Source organism: Heterocephalus glaber, unplaced genomic scaffold, assembly GCF_053883595.1.
Source record: "Heterocephalus glaber isolate CG9 unplaced genomic scaffold, H.glaber_assembly_v1.0 deba00001444, whole genome shotgun sequence".
Classification (NCBI taxonomy): Eukaryota; Metazoa; Chordata; class Mammalia; order Rodentia; family Bathyergidae; genus Heterocephalus; species Heterocephalus glaber.
In genome coordinates this window covers 28,183,323-28,200,272 of record NW_028258297.1, presented here as the reverse complement: position 1 = coordinate 28,200,272, position 16,950 = coordinate 28,183,323, and the positions used below count along the sequence as shown (strand labels likewise).

Sequence of the window (16,950 nt, the reverse complement as noted above, 5' to 3'; positions counted from 1 at the left end):
TTCACAACATGGATGAATTTTCAAGCCACATCATTTATAAACTTTTCTAGTTTTGTATTGTAATAATCTTTCAGAACTGAATACTGCAACTTTCCAGAGTACTTGTACAGGGAATTTTTCAGGAGGTTTCTAACCACTTTGTTTCACCGCAACAGAAACTCTTTCCTTTTTTCAAATTAACATTAAATACAGTTAGAGTTGTATGAATTACTTGGAATACCTACCTAATACCAAAACACATAAATATTAATATGCCATTTAAAATATTTAAAATTTTGTGCCTTAAATATGGATTTTAATGGATTCTTGCCCAAGTAGTATTGCTATTAATTATCTAATTTTAAAATAACACATATTTGGGGTGAGGTGTAGCTCAGTGGTAGAGTACTTGACTAGCTTTTGTGAATACATGGGTTCTATATCTAGCACCACAAAAAAGAGAGAGAATAACACAAGGTCAGGTGAACAAGGGTCTTTGTTCCATTATTTCCTTCCTGCTTAGTTTCCTTTCAGAAGAACATCCTTTCTTTTGTGCTCTGCATACAATCTGACTCCTGGGTCCTTTGTTCTTAGGGTGGAGAGGAAGAGGAAATCGCACTCACCGCATCTATCGTTGTGATGTTCCTTGAAGCTGGGCTTAACTCCACCGTATGGATTCCCATCATCATTTGGCTTCAGTCAACTAAATGCACATTAAATAGACTACATTCTGAGTGATTTGAAATTCTTAGCCTGGATGATCCATCAAGAGAACATTTCATTCATTACCACTTTTAAATTGATGCTGTTTAAACTTTCATTCATAAATTTCTTTGATGAGCATTAGTAGGGTTTTCCCTAGGTGAAATATATTTACTGCACACACTCATGTTTTTCATATAATTTCAGCTATTCATGTATCTGCTGAAGTTCAGGCAAGAATTTCAGATTGAGAACCTCTGTTCTAAGTAATTTTATAACTTTGAATTCTGTTTCTCTATATATAATCAGTGAGTAAACATTTTCAAACTAAATGGGAATTACCCTGCCTACCTCCCTACCCACTGTTCAGCTTATCTGATTCCAAAGCCTATTTCTACATTAAGAGGTAGGAATTTTCAGGATCATTGGCCTTTCTTGAAAATCATCTACAGAAATGTAAACCTCTATTTAAGGCATCAAAGCAAAATATTTTAGACCTTAAGAATAAATTTGTCTGCTTTCTCACATAGAATAAATTTGTTATAACTAAAATATTACTGATAAGACATAAAAGCTGTCATTTCCTTACAACAAAATTTTCTCATATACTACATTAAAAATTTATTTTAATGATATTTTAAGGTATTGTACATATGAGTATTATGAATAGGTTTATTTGCAAACTTCAAGCATGTATTCTATACATTATAAGGAATGACTAGCTTGAATATTCAGAGAGCTTATAAAATGTTCAGGTGTGATTTTAAAATATATTTTTTTTCTCCTCCCTAGTTTTCTGCTTTAAGAAATGGGCTCTTTTGCCTGAAAGATGCCTTGCAAAGAGGTGTCACTAATGGCTACACTCATGCAATCCTAGCCTACACCTTTGCATTAGCTGGAAAAGAAGAGCAAGTGGAATCCTTGCTCCAGATCTTGGATCAATCTGCCACAAAAATAAGTAAGCTGGATCATTCATTTTAGCGAGTGGGAAACGATCTTGAAACAAAGTGGTGAAACTTTCCAACTGATAGTTCCATTTCAAATAAATGCAGTAAAAGAAATCAAGCAGAGTTCCATGCCACAGGCAATAATAGTTACTTATGGAACTACTTTTGACCTTAAGGAGTTGCTATTTGAGGCTATATTAGTTGGCCAGTTTATAATAATAAAAGGCCACAAACTGGTTAACTTAAACCAAAATTTACTTTTCACAGTTCTCACGGGTAGAAATCTAAGATCAAGATGTGAAGAAGTATTTTTCTTTCTTTTGTAGATGGGTAACTTCTCCCTCTGTCTTCACACAGTTTTTCTTCCATGTGCATGAATCTCTGGTGGCCTTTTGGTGTACACAACTTTCCCCTTCTTCTGTGGACCACCTGGTTGGATTATACCCCACCCTAAAAGGCTTACTTTAATTCAATAACCTTGTTAATGATCCCATCTCCAAATACAGACACATTGAGGTCTCAGAGGGGAAGGCTTCAGCATATGAATTTTAGGGGAACATAGCTCAGCCCCAAATAGAGACCAGGAATGGAATTTGCATTATCTCTCTGTGTAACTTTATAAGGACTTGTTATAAAAGCCATATGAAAATTCTTTGCATAGTGGCTATGTGAAGTTCTTCCTTTTTCCTCAGATAATGTGATATACTGGGAGAAGGAAAAGAAAGCCAAGACAGACAACTTCCCATCTTTTATTCCTTGGGCGCCTTCCAGTGAGACTGAGAAAACTTGTTATGTGCTGCTGGCCGTGCTGTCCCAGAAAAAGCAGGACTTCACCTATGCTGGCAAGATCGTGCAGTGGCTTGTCCAAAAGATGAATTCGCATGGGGGCTTCGCTTCCATCCAGGTGACTGATGTGCTTAATGCAGAAGATGCTGCTCTGCAGTGAGTTCAGGTTGCAAAGATAAGCACCACATAGCACCTTCTAAGATGAAGAATATTTTGTTTTTTAACTCCTGTTTTATTTGGTCAACAACTATTTATGGTCGGTTATTGGGTACCAGGCATCTTTAAGGAAATCTCTATAAATAATAAATAAAATGAGACCTCTTCTTTATGCCCTATCTATAGCTTCCTTTACACAGCAAAAAATAGAATGTGATTTTAGAAGATATTTTGGGCACAGGCATCAGAGTCTCAGTACATTAGACATCAGGCAATGCTATATGCAGACTACAAATCAAACAAAAAGAAAAATTTCTCCCTAATCCTGTGGTCTATGCAATGAAAAGGAACTTGAGAGGAATGAATAATGGGAGAAATGAATAACCATAAAACCAATAATTTATTTTTTTCAAAGGAAATTGAAAGTGCAAGAAAATGCAGATTTATTTCCACAAGGAAAATGCTCATTTCCCTCATTTTTTAGTCTTAGTTTTTTAGTAAAACCATAGACTAATAGAGTCTCCAAAGATCTCCTGATTCTATCTTTCCTTTTGTTAAGAGCCAGGGACATTAAAAACTTCATTCAGTAAATACAACACATAATTTAGAAATGTACTTCAATTCCGAAACCAATTAAGAAGAAGAAAAAGAAGTAGAAACAAAGGAGATAAGGAGGATAGAAGAAAGGTAGAGAAAAGGAGAGAGAAGCCAAACAATGGATAGGTTGGGCTGTGTCACAGGGTACCATCCTCTGAAATCCTGATCAAATGCTCTTGACCCGTGGTCTCTTAGCCCTTGTTCTGATGAGATAACCCATGGGTCCACACCAAAGGACCGATCCTCTGAGGTCTAGATCACAGCACTTGAAGGCTCGAATGGGTGGGGGTAGAGGAGAGAGCTGGGGGAAATTTCCCCTTCATTCTTAAAAGTTATCCATCCTGACTCCCATGCAGGCTTTCTGGTTGTTGTTGTGGCTGGTTCATTGGTTGATTTTTTGAGACAGGGTCTCATTATTTAATCCAGGCCAATCTTGTACTCACCATGTAGCCCAGGCTAGCCTGGAACTCATGGGGATCCTCCTGCTTCTGCCTCCCAAGTGCTGGGATGATAGGGTTAGGGTTAGGGTTAGCCACCACACCCAGCTCCTGCAGGTTTAAATAGTGCAAATTCTTAGGCTGACAGTTCGCAGCTACATAATTTCACAGATGAGTCCAAAGCCAGGGTCTCCAGAAGCTAAGTTCCAAAATACCCAAAGGTCTCAAGCCACTTTGGTGAATGAGATTTAAGAGTGAAGAGAGGGCAAAGGAGAAGGATAAAGCTACTGGGTTAAGCCAGAAAACAATGCTGGACAGAAAAGGGCTACAAGGCAGGTGCTCTGAAGACTGGATTACACTGCTTTCTGTAGGCCAAGGAAGGTGAAACTGAGGATGCAAAGGGAGCAGGACTGGGAAGACAGGGAAAGTTGGGAGGAAGGAGGAGGCAACTCAGCAGCAAACTCCAGGAGTAACCAGCGGCCCTCTGTCACCAAATTACACAACACCTTTACTTTCAGAATTATTTTCAAGAGCAGAGGTTACATTTTATCAGATCATTTGGAAAATTAAAATAAAATTAAGATTTATTGAAGAAAATTAAATAGTAACAAATTTCACAAGTGAATATATTTTTTATTGTTCAGGATATTGCTTCTTGGTGCTGTGTTGGTCTGTTTTAGGAATAGCTCCATGGATGATTGAAAGGTTGCAGTCAAATGGTGACTAACATTATATCGCAACACCTTGTACTGTTCTTTGCAGGACACAACAGTCTGTCTTCTCGCCATCACGAGCTACATGAAATTAACCTTCTCTAATGATCGAAACACTGTCACCTTTACAAGTGAAGAATCCATGGAAATTTTCCAGGTTAACAGAGATAACCGCTTATTGGTTCAACGTTCAGAACTCACAAAAGCAGATGGGGAATACACAGTCGATGTGGAAGGGCAAGGTTGTACATTTATCCAGGTAATAGCAATCTTCCTAAAAAGGAGAAGAATGTCTGCAAGTGAAAAACTCCAGTTCAGTTATATATGAAATGTGATTGTGGCATTTTGCATGATTCCATGTCTATCTCTACTCTTTCTCTCATTTGTTTCCTAGTCAATAACAGAAACTGTCAGTTATTTTATAAAGAAGTACTTGCTCTTTAAGTATACCTGGCTAGTAGAAGTTTCTTGAGGAATATTGTCAGTATAAAGCATTCTATCTTTCTTAAATGATGCTGGTAAAGATTCTGTGTCTGGTGAAAACTGAATTCAATTCAGTCTGATTCCCTGATGAAAAATCTGTAAAGTACATAAATAATGGAAATACTGTATAAAACTAATAAGGCCTTCAGTTCTCACTACAGAATGAGTTTTCTCTTATTTATCTACTCTAGGCCACCCTCAAGTTTAATGTGCCACTACCCAAAAAGGCATCTGGATTTTCCCTTTCCTTGGAAACCGTCAACACCTCTTCAGATGTATTACAGACTCGTTTTGACCTTACAGTGACCCTCAAGTAAGTGTCAAAGTCTGATATTAACTCCAAAACTAGATAGATAATATATCAAAAGATAATTATTTTAAACAGGAGTGGAAAAATAAAATAGGAATGATGGTAGCTATGAGGATGATAGTGATATTATATATGCATCACAGTCCCTTCATATCTTCCTGTGCAGACGTCATGGTTTGGTACAACTTCTGCTAAATCAGAGCTAGGATTACGAGCAAGTGTAATAATTTATACTCCATTCAAGTCTGATTTGAAAACTTTTGCTACAATGACGCCCAGCAATGCTCTAATTTTTTCATATGGAAGTACTGCCAGTTTCGGACAACAAAGACACAACACTTCCTCCTCAAGACATGTTCAGCAGCCATATAGTAGAAAGACAGCAAATGTTTGTTTTATACTTACAAAGAGCAAAATTTTAGATTTTTTACTGTTTTGAAAAGAAAACAAAATAATCCTTTTGAATTCAAATATGATGCACAAAGGCCAAAAGATTTCGGCCTAAATTCATATGCAGGGAAACCTTGAGTAAAATTAGTTTGGGAGACTTTTCCTAAGATTTCTAAATGCAAAATCTCTGGAACATCGGAGCTATGAATTAAGTACATTGCTGAAATCTTAACTTCAGTTCTGGCGATGCTATGCAGAGGTAGGATCGAGACCTAGAATACTTCTTGGGGGCACATCCACTTTGTATTCTGCCACCAGTTACCTTTGAAACAAAGATTTGCTGGTGTTGGGTAAATGTAAGGCCAGCATGAGACTGTGCAGTGCAAATGGATAAGCTTTGCTATAAGTTCTGACTCTGAGATCTCAGATAGACCTAAAAGCAGGACTTGGGAGGTGTTAGATTCAGTTAATTCCTTATCTGTTCCAATATATGTTGCTTTGTGTCACTTCATCCATTGTCACTCGGTTGTGATGGTTCTCAAATGTTTGAAGATGGCTTTCTTGGGTCTCTCCACCTCCATTTTTTCCTGCGCTCCAGACTGCACCTTCCAGCCTCACTGTGACATTAAGTCATTTTCTAAATTTATGTCTGAGCTAGTGGGATTTTTTCTTTCTTCAATTTCAGATATACTGGAATTCACAATAACCCTAGTGTGGTCCTCGTGGATGTAAAGATGCTGTCAGGATTCACCCCACTCATGTCATCCCTTGAGCAGGTAGACAGTAGAAGTAGACATTAATAGTATATTTAGATAAAATCGGTGAGCAAACAAAACCATGGAATTCTTCACTTAGACATACGTCAAAGTTCACCGCTGTGTTTTTGCTGTAATGTAACCTGGGGGATGATGTTCTTAATTTGTAGCAAAACACAGTTATTATCTCCCAAGGTTCATAGTGTATTTCTCTATTTGATTTCTATGTGTGCCTATGAAAACATTATGGTACAAGGAAAATCTCATAAAATAGAACCTGTCAAAATAGAAAGCATGAGCATGCAATTCCACAATGATACTTTCATGTATTTTAATATCTACTCCCATCCTTCCCTGACAATTTCTTCAAAGCTTGAAAACAGTGGCCAAATAATGAAGACAGAAGTCAAGAACAACCATGTACTTTTCTACTTGGACAACGTGAGTTCAATACTGTTTTTCTTTTCTTTTTTTTTTTCCGGTACCGGGGATCGAGCTCGGGTCCTTGCGCTTGCGCAGCAGGCAGCAAAACCACTGAGCTTAATCCCAGCCCGATACTGTTTTTCTTTCATGGGTTTTTTTTGTCTTCTGAGAGGTAAGTAATCAGATGCTTCTGTTTCTTATAGCTATAGATGGCAGGATCATGAAAATATGGGACATGAAAGATACCAAGTGTTCTTCCCCACCAATTATCTTTCCCCATTTACATTCATTGATTTTATTTCATGTAAAAAAGCTTTACTTCCCTGACTAGACAAATCTGAAATTGAGAAACATTATCTTCACGTTTTCATTTCTCATATCATCTAACAGAGTATGGTTACACAGATGTATAATTCTTTTATAGTTTGACTTGAACATCAATAAAGGCTGACATAATTTCTTCAAAATTCATTGCAATTAAATATATTTAAGGTGTACAGTGTGGTGCTTTAATATGCATATACATAATGAATTGGTTAATTTAGCTAATTAACATGTTCATCTCTTAATATAATTATCTGTTTTATGTGATGAAAACAAGATCAACACTCTTGGAAAACTTCAAGTGTACAAAAAGTATTATCAAGTATAGAATTCATACTATACATTAGAGCTTAGAACACATTCATTCTACATAATCAAAACTTGGTACTTTTGACCAATATTTCTCCACCTTCTCTCCCCTGGTAACTATCACTCTACTCTGCATCTATGAATTTAAGTTTTTATATTCCACCTCTAAGTGTGATCACATAGTATTTTGTGTATGTGTTTTTATTCACTTAGCATATTATCTCTAAGTTCATCAATGTTGCACAAATTACAAGATTTTTTAGAGATAAATAATTTTGTATTATGTTTATGTATCACAATTTGTTTGCTCATTGATCTGTTGATGGACAGTTAGGTTATTTCCATATCTTGGCAACTGTGAATAATTCTGCAATGAACATGACAGTACAGATGTCTTTTTGAGATAATAATTTCTTTTGGATACATACTTAGAAGTGGGATTGCTGTATCATACAGAAGTTCTATTTTTCCTTTTTTGAGGAAATTCCAAACTATGGCTTTAGTTTTAGAACCATCTTTTCTGTGTATACTTCTTACCACTCACATAATCATTTATATTCCTCCAAAGTTTTAAACTAAAATCCTTGCACTTCAATAAGTAACAGAAATTAAAATTTCACATGATTTAATGTTAACTAACTCACCTTTCTATTATGTATGACAATCATCAGTCTAGATCTCTGTGATTGAATAGATACTGAACTTCTGGAAATAATTCTCAGTCATTTTCCTCTTTCAGACTTGCTAAAATGTATTTATAATTTGCATCTTTGTAGGTTTTTGATACAGCAAACAGCTTCACTTTTTCTGTTGAGCAAAGCAACCTTGTGTCCAACATCCACCCAGCTCCTGTGGTGGTCTACAATTACCATGAGAAAGGTGGGCAAATGTTAATGGCCTAAGACTATGAACACGGTAGTTACAAAACCATGTCCAAGCTACTACATTTTCCAAAATCAACCTCTCCTCAGACTAGACAATAGACGGTTTTACTTGGTATGAGGGACTTGTTTTTCTCCGTGGCATAGCTTCTGCTCGAGGCATTTTCCAGTGAATGGAGTTTGCAATACTTAGAATGTGAAAAGGCTCCCCTTTAACTTGACCTACAAGCCATACTTAGCCTCCAGGTCTTTTTGTTGTGGTCATTACTGCTCATGCCAAGACTTACCATGTTATGCCACCTCTGTAGAGTTTGACCTAAGAATGGAGTGGACAGTATTCTGAAATGTTCCAGGAAAATTTTATAGATTATATTCCAAACAATTACTAATGCACTGCAGAGATCCTAAAACTTCTCTGTGGAAGGCTGGTACTATTAGTTTCTTATTGAATCTCACATGACGTTTGTCAAGAAGTATTTGAATTCTGTCTTTTTTATTTATTAATTGAATGCATTTCATCAAATGGCAAACTGTAGAGGAATGTTCATGGATTTATAAAATAGGGAGTGCTTACTTCCTTGAAAATTATTATTATTATGTGCTTATTATATTGTATGACTAAGTTGGTTATGACAGTTGGAGATTTAGTAAGGATGCATGTTCCTTTATTTTCCAGATGAATATGCCTTTGGTTCTTACAGCATTGATAATATTTCTGGTTCCCAGTGAGACACATAGAAGGAACAGGTAAAGAAATTAACTACATTATAGACCATTGAAATTTTACTGGTAAGAAAATTATAAAAATAGAACAATGGGGAAACAAAGTCTCTAATACTTCATATGGTTTGTATAGCTCTATGTAACACATTAGTACTCTGATAATCATTAAAATTTTATTAATTCCTTAAAATAGTTTTAAAGAGTTCACAGCCATATATGTGCTTTTTATTAATCTTTTTGTTTTCATTTTATAAATTGATAGGTCAAATGCATATGTATATACATTTGAACACTTCAGTATAGCAAATGTGTATTTGTATGCAGATACATGCTTTGTATCTATCCATCTATATATACATATACATACACACATTTGTTTGTTGTTTAAAATGTTTTAAATCCTAGATGGAAGACTATTTCTTTAACAAGCTCCTCTTCTATATCAATTCAGGGAGAGAACCACGATATACTACACATCTTGAATAAGCCACAATCTTCTATGTCTTCTTGTCAAATTTTGTTTCTTTTCTATCCCATTAAATGCTATGATTTCATATCTGAGTCCATGATTTTCTTTTCTTCTAATACCTCATTCATGATTTTCATTCTAGAAAGCTCAGGGCTTTGTTTGCTAGCAGCTTGAATAATTTACTTTATTATTGTCAACTTAAATTCAAGTTTTAGAAGTTAGAGAACACAGAATAGGAATCCTCCAACATCTAGAGAAGGAGGTACAGGAAAGGAGAGAAAGATACTAGCTGAAACTTGAATGGACTCTGAAAGCTCGAGGAAACAAAAATAAACACACAATCACAATAAAACACTTAGACTCTTCTCAGTTAAAGATCATCAAAAAAGGAGGAATAATTAGACAGTAGTCAAAAATTAAGTGATGGATTCATTGAGTTCATATACAAGATCAGGCAGTTAATCAAAGGGTATTATATCTTCCAAAAATTATTTTATTGCTCTGAATGTATAACTTTTTATTGAAAACAGTACTCAATTATTCAATATAACAATACTATGACACTATTAATGCATTACTATAATAGTCATGTTAAATCATGGCAAGTAATAGTTACTGAGTATAACTTTTCAATGATAAGTTATATAGAGTTGTTATGAGAGTAGTAATATGCAATAATTATTCCTTGCCATGATTTATACAATTGATAACTATAGCATAATAATTATAAAATTGACAATATATATTCTATCAATTCTGTTCCTATCCAATATACCAAACAATGAATGTCATATGGCACAAACTAAATTCCCTTCATTTTCCTTGAAACTGTATCTCAAATGTATACTAGAAGAGTCATATTTTCCTTGAATGAGATATTTGAATAGTCATAGTGAGTGGAGTTTTGATAAAAAATATGAGTGCTGCTATGCAACATATATGTTTGACATGCCATACTTTGGTAAATAAGAGGACTGAAAATGCATACAGAAATTCTTAACACAGTGAAAAAAACTTACACAGCATGGACACTTAGCAGTTTATCTATGAAATTAATTAGTGGGCATACTTATTAAATTAAAGATATAATTTAGGTACTGTAAGCAGCACACGTTGTCAGGGAGACTGCAAGAATAAACAAGTCACGGGCCAGGGATTTAGCTCAGTGGTTCTGGCACCTGCCTCGCAAGCGCAAGGTCCCGAGTTCGATCTCCAGTACCAAAAAAAAAAAGAATAAACAAGACTAATTATCTTCAATTAACATATTTCATATTTCCATGTGGTATATATATATATGTGTGTATATGTATGTCTATATATGTGTATATGTACGTATGTATGTGTGTGTGTGTATATATATATATATTTGTGTGTGGAATATATGATTTTGCAAGAGAATGTATTAGGTAGGCTCATGGGATCAGAGGTGCGCGTCTCCAGTGTCCACAGAGGCCATCTGTGTGCTGGACAGCTGGAGGATCCAGTAGATCTTCAGTCCAAGAAGCCACAGAACAGGGATCGGGTGTACAGTGCCAGTCCAAGACTGAAGGCCTGGGAGCTCCTGGAGAGTTGCTCCGGAGTCTGCATGGAGTCTGAAGCCCATGGCAGCAAACGCCATGCGCTCAAGTGGAATGGAGTCATCAGCACGTGTGCCAACTTCTTTCTTTCCCTTTGATTGTCCCAAGCCACAAGCTTATTGATCGGTGCGTCCCATGACCAAGGTGCGTCCCCTCCCGCAGTTGGCTGGCCTGTGTCCAGTCACCTCTGGAAACGCCTGAGACAGGTCCAGAACTGTCCTTTACTACCCCACTAGGCCTGCCATAATCTAGTCCAGCTGACACATCAGGATCACAGTCACCACGGGGTATTTTCCTGCCATCAGGAGTTCTTTTTCTTTTATCCTCCTGTCTCATGTTGTTTTAATTCACACCAGCAATCTCGAGTCCTCATGGTGGCCAAACAGTCATCTGGCTGTTTGGAGTACAACAATGAATGAAAATAATAATGAAAATGACTGTCCTTAGGGGGCTTAATTCTAATGCGGGAGACCAATTAACCAAACAATATAACAATCAACAGATCGACCAAGTACAGGAGAGAAGTTGCTAAGTGCTATGGGAACTGTACAGTGGAGAGAGGGATCAGAAGATGGAGAACACCCCAGGAGACAGAAATAGGAGAAAGACTGAAAATCAGACCTGGACTTTAAGGATGATCTTACTAAGACAGTGATGAGCAAAGTTTTCAAGAAGGAGATGAAACTAACCACATAGATATCTGAAGAAAAACTATTCCTGGCTATGGGATCAGCTAGCAATCATCTTTTTTGAAAAAAAGGCCCATAGGTGGAAGTGTGTCCTCATTTTCAAAGAACAGCAACTGAAGTCACTGTGGCTGGAGCAGAGAGAAAAAGAGGGGATAGGGCAAGAGGAGGGAAGGCGATGGACCTGACAATGGGGAGCTGGGGCAGGTAGGGCATGGAGGGTTACACGAGAACTTTAGCTTTCACTCTGAGCAAAACTGAAGTCGTTGCAGGGCTTTGGATTCAAAAGAAAGCTGATCTGGTGTTATAAAATGATTACAGACTGCTGTGTTGGGAATAGGCCATGGGAATGCAGCAGTAGAAGTGAGGAGACCTGGTAGAATCTACTACAGTAATACAGGGAAAAGGTGATGCTGGCTTGGACCAGTGTAGAAGCAGGGGATGGTAGAAAGGGATCAGATTCCAGATGGGTTTTGAAGGTAAATCTACATTGCCTAGTCTGGCCTCAAACTTCAGATCCCATCCCTCTGATATAATGCAGTAGTCAAAATAAAACATCTTGAGAAATGCACTTGTCAGTGTTTGTGGTTGCTCATCCAACCTTCCCCTTCCTTTTAAATTTATAGAACTTGTGTTCTGCTCAGTCCTAGGGTGCTGTGAATGAATTGCAATTACATTATCATGCAGCACAGCCTCCAAGATTCAGATTTGGCTCTAGGGGATTTGTTGGAGAGGACTCCCAAAGTCAGCAGCCAGCCGTGAGGATGAAGGACTCAGGATACAGAAAGAAGAGTTGAACTACAAGGCAGTCCCCCAAAGGTCTCAGTACACACCCTGGGGGGTTGATGGGATGCCTTTGAGATTTGTCCTAATTTGAGACAAGAAAGCCAGGCCTTGATATCAACACAGCACTCGTTGTTGCCCAATGAGGGAAGAGAAGAAACCTTGGGAAAGGGACATCCCTGAGGCCCTGACTGCCGCTGCAGGAAGGGAGTGGCTAAGAGCACAGGTCTAGCGGGTAAGTATAAACTGGGCAGCAGCTCTGCTTCTTGGTTAAAAGAGAGGAGAGAGGGAAAAGGAGAGGAAGAAAAGGAAAGATGAAGGAGGAGAACTTTTTTTCTACTGACTCCTTTCTTCCAGATTCAGATATCATTAGAAAGAAGTAATCTTTATTATAACCAAAAGGCAAATATGACTTGAAGCAGGGAGATAGCAAGAGACTTGGGGAGAATGAACCACGAGCCCCTCCACACGCTCCCCTTTCTCCTAACTCAACAAGAGGAACCCAACAGTAAGCTAAACAATCAGTTTCTGTAAAGCATGATGTTGAGAAGGAGCGGGGTTCTGAAGGAGGGTGAGGAGATTTCTCAAAGCAACACTGGCCCAGGGAAAGGCCAAGGGGAGAGAGAGCAGGGACCGCTCAGATAAGGATAGGAGGGCCTGGCCAGGGCACTGGAGGCTCAGCAAACAAAGGCCTCCTTGGAATGGCAAGATTTTCTTGACCAGAAATAAAATATCCATACTTCCTGAAAGAAAGTCTTTGTTTTGTTTAATGTTACAATTAATGGTGCTAACAAAAGGAAACCTGCTAATTTCCCTGAGCTCCTGTAGACCCACTTCTAAGTCAAACTTTCCTGCTTGTAAACCTGAGGTTGATCTCACCTTGCCTGAGACATAGCCATTTCCCTATGGCAACCTATTCGGGTCTCCCGGGGTTCGTTTGCCTGGGCTGTTTGCTTTCACTTTATAACAAATGCTGCTTTCTGCTTTTGCTCTACAATAAATACTTTTGCTCGATCCCCTTTGACTCTGCCTTGTAATCCTTTCTGGGTTGAGAGAAGAACTCACCAGCCAGATGGCAACAATACTGACATGCCTAAGAAGCAGAGCAGAAAAATGCACAAAACTCAGTGGCATTACTGTGATGCTGAACCAATACCAGAGGAAAGGAATTAATTTTTAAAAGTCTCTTTTAGTTCAATATTCTGTTACTGGCAGATAAGGGTGTTTTTCTTCATTTTTAATTATTTTCTTTTTTCTATATCATTATCATATAGAATCTTCCATGTTTTATTTTTTGTTCTCTTTCTAGATTGCTAATCCCAGATAAATAATTTTAAGAAGGACCAGTACAAGGGCTTGGTTAAAATGAATTACTCATTTTTCACAGAAATGTTGTTTATGGCTAGAGCTTTGGGGGAAAGACGGGGGGGGGGGGGGGGGGGGGGGGGTGTTAGTATCCACAGGGACTTACCCAAATATTTGTTATCTGTCAGTTACTATGCTAATCATTTAAAGTATATTACAAGGGCCGGAGATTTAGTTCAGTGGTTCTGCTGCCTACCTTAAAAGTGCAAGGTCCTGAGTTCTACCCTCGGTACCAAAAATAATAATAATAATAATAATAATAATAATAATAATAATAATAAAATACATTGCTCTAATTTCAACTGCAAGCTCATAAGGTATTGCAGTCATTATGTTCCCATTAGTATACAAAGAAAAGGAAGCCCAGAGGAATTAAGCAGTTCGTGCAGTGCCTCATCTAGTAGGAGGCAGAACCAGCAGCACCACCCCTGGCTGCAGAGCTCCAGGGACTTGGCCCTTCTTGTAACCACCTTGGAAGAAAAGGAAGGAAAATACTGCACAAGAGCAAATTCTAAACATGCTACTATTTGAAGGTCAGTGTGAAAAACTGTAGTTTTCGGATAGCTATGAAAAAACAAGTGTGTCAATCTTCCGGCAAAGGGGTTGCATCCACGCAGACTGCTCCCAGCACAAACATTTCACTCCCACCCGCACTCGGCCGGCAAAACTCCATCAGCCTCTACCGGCAAAAAGTTCCTGGCAACGTTTATAATTTGTTAGGACAACTTATTGCCGAGGCCAGCACGATTACAGACCCTTTATTATGCTCACCAACAGCAGGCCCGGAGAGAACACTGGGACCTGGCCTCCTCGCAGCAGCCCGGTGCATGCAGACGCCTGTGCGTCTTCACACCCTGAGCGGCCATCAGGGAGAAGATGGCCGGAGGCTGCTCACCTTCACAGCCGGAAGTCCCTGCTCACCGAAGCCGGGACACCCGCTTGTCAGGAACAGGTTCTGCGGGGGAGGACACGTTGCTATTTGTTGCAGGACTCATGAGAAATTCCTGGCAAATTTCCCTTCAGCTTTTCCACCTCTTGGTAAGAAGAAACGCTGAGTATCGTGCAAAGTGTTGGCAGCTAAAATTTGCAAAATAATGAGGGTCCTTTCCAGAAGTTGTGTGTTTTCTTAATAATTAAAATGATGAATACTACCTAAGGAGCCATAATTTATTCTTTGTTATAATTTATCGTCATGAGAATGTATTGCTTATTTATGGTTTTGTAGACAAGGCCTCTTGTGTAGTCCAGGCTGGCCTTGAACTCATGTTGATCCTGTGGAGTGCTGAGATTACAAGTGTGCCTCACCCACCCGGCTCTATTTATTTACTTTTTTAAAGTATACAGTATCTATGTATACTTCAATTCTATTAGATTATACATTAAAGTGCCTGGATAGAAATGTTTTCTTCTTTCTTTGCTGTATTCCACTGCCATGAACTGTTGCCCTTCTGCCACCCTGTCTGGGAGCCAGCCAATTAGGGACTGAAACCTGTACAAACTAAACATACAGCAACGATAACAAGAAGCACAGATCTTGAACATTTCTATGAAATTCTACCATGATAGGGAAACAGATGCTACTTTCCCGTCAGACACACATTTCCAGCCCACAGGAGGTGAGCCACTCCCAGGGCCCAGGAGGAGGCTTCCAGGATGCCATACCAACCCCTCCCCCAGCACATAAGAGGTGAGCCACGCGGGTGGCAACAACACCCCCCCTCCCGTCAAAATGAGAAGACACATAAACAGGTCTCAAAATCAGACTTCCAAATCACCTAAAGTAACCCCAAAGGGAAACAAGATGGAACACTCTGATACTCACCCACCTGGACTCCCTGAACTGGCAACAAAACAAGATCTGGAAAAAATAAAATCAGAAATAATTTCTCAGATAACAGCAGAGATTGTGCCCATAGTGGAAGACATGATTAATAAATCTAGAGAGGACACAGATTCAAAAAAATAAAGGAACTGAGGAACATGATGGAATCCCAACATAGGAAACAAATGGAATCCATAAAACAGATACAAACAGATTTCCAGGAGATTAAAAACTCCATTGAAAGCTTACGCAGCAGAATGAGCCAAGGTGAGGACAGAATTTCAGACATAGAAGATAAGATTGCAATTAGTGACCAAGAAAAGAAAAATTGTTTTAAAATAGTAAGAGACCATGAGAAATCAATCCAGCAGCAAAGAATAACATAAGACTGGTTAGAGTCAATGAAGAAACAGGAGAGAGTGCAGATGACATACAAAAACTGTTCACAGAAGTGATGGCAGAAAATTTCCCAAGCAGGGGAAAAGAACTTGACATACAGATAAGCAAGGCATATAGGACCCCAACTAGCCTTGATCAAAAACAGAATCTACACATGGGCATATAATTGTTAGGATTCCAGAAACCCAACAGAAGAACAAAATTCTACAAGCAGAGAAAAGAAACAAATCACATACAAAGGAAAGCGCATCAGAATCACAGAAGACTTCTCAATGCAAACCCACAAGGCTAAAAGAGCTTGGAATGATGTATTTCAAGCCCTAAAGGAAAATAGCCCCCAACCTAGAATGATGTACCCTGAAAAATTATCTTTCAAAATTGATGGGGAAATAAGATACTTTTATGACAAAGAGCACCTTAGGAACTTCATGAATACCAAACCAGCACTCCAAAGAATTTTAAACAATATCCTAGGAAAAGTCAGTGAGGAGCACAACCCGAGAAAGGCCAGCACAATTAATCTGTTGGGCGTGGCAAGAAATTGCAAAGGGGGAGAATCCACCAAAAAGAAAAAGTCATGACAATGATAAGTCAATACGTATCTGTACTGGCTATTTATCATCTTCTTATGTCTACTTTTTAATTGGGTTGTCTATTAATGAGCTTGTAAGAGTTCTTTATATATTCTTGTCTTAGGTTATATGTATTATAAATATGGTCTGTTTAAGGACTACTTTTCATTTTCTTAATGATGTCATTTAAAGTTCTAAATTTTGATAGAATCTCATTTATCAATTTTTCTTTTATACATCATGTTTTTTGTATCCTAGGAAATTCTTGCCTACCCTAAATTCATAAACATTTTCCCTTATAATTTCTTCATAAAGTTTTATAGTTTTAGTCTTTCATAGTTAGGTTCATAGATCCTTTCAAG

At 38.1% G+C, this 16,950-nt stretch overlaps 1 protein-coding gene across 3 annotated transcripts in view; it reads left to right on the top strand.

Annotated features, from left to right (window-relative positions):
* Window positions 1-9,469, top strand: part of LOC101703730 (ovostatin homolog 2-like) — a 41,318-nt gene extending 31,849 nt beyond the window's left edge. For 2 of the 3 annotated variants that reach the window (XM_004869503.3, XM_087214155.1), the window contains exons 27-36: window positions 574-648; window positions 1,474-1,639; window positions 2,321-2,532; window positions 4,367-4,576; window positions 4,992-5,113; window positions 6,186-6,276; window positions 6,628-6,696; window positions 8,088-8,190; window positions 8,869-8,939; window positions 9,367-9,469. In XM_004869503.3, the coding sequence (XP_004869560.1) occupies window positions 574-648; window positions 1,474-1,639; window positions 2,321-2,532; window positions 4,367-4,576; window positions 4,992-5,113; window positions 6,186-6,276; window positions 6,628-6,696; window positions 8,088-8,190; window positions 8,869-8,921 (1,101 nt within the window). In that variant the 3' untranslated portion in view covers window positions 8,922-8,939; window positions 9,367-9,469. Of the gene's footprint in view, window positions 1-573; window positions 649-1,473; window positions 1,640-2,320; window positions 2,533-4,366; window positions 4,577-4,991; window positions 5,114-6,185; window positions 6,277-6,627; window positions 6,697-8,087; window positions 8,191-8,868; window positions 8,940-9,320 lie in introns of all 3 variants that reach the window. The other variant, XM_087214156.1, reaches the window with a different exon arrangement.
* Window positions 9,470-16,950: the final 7,481 nt, after the last annotated feature.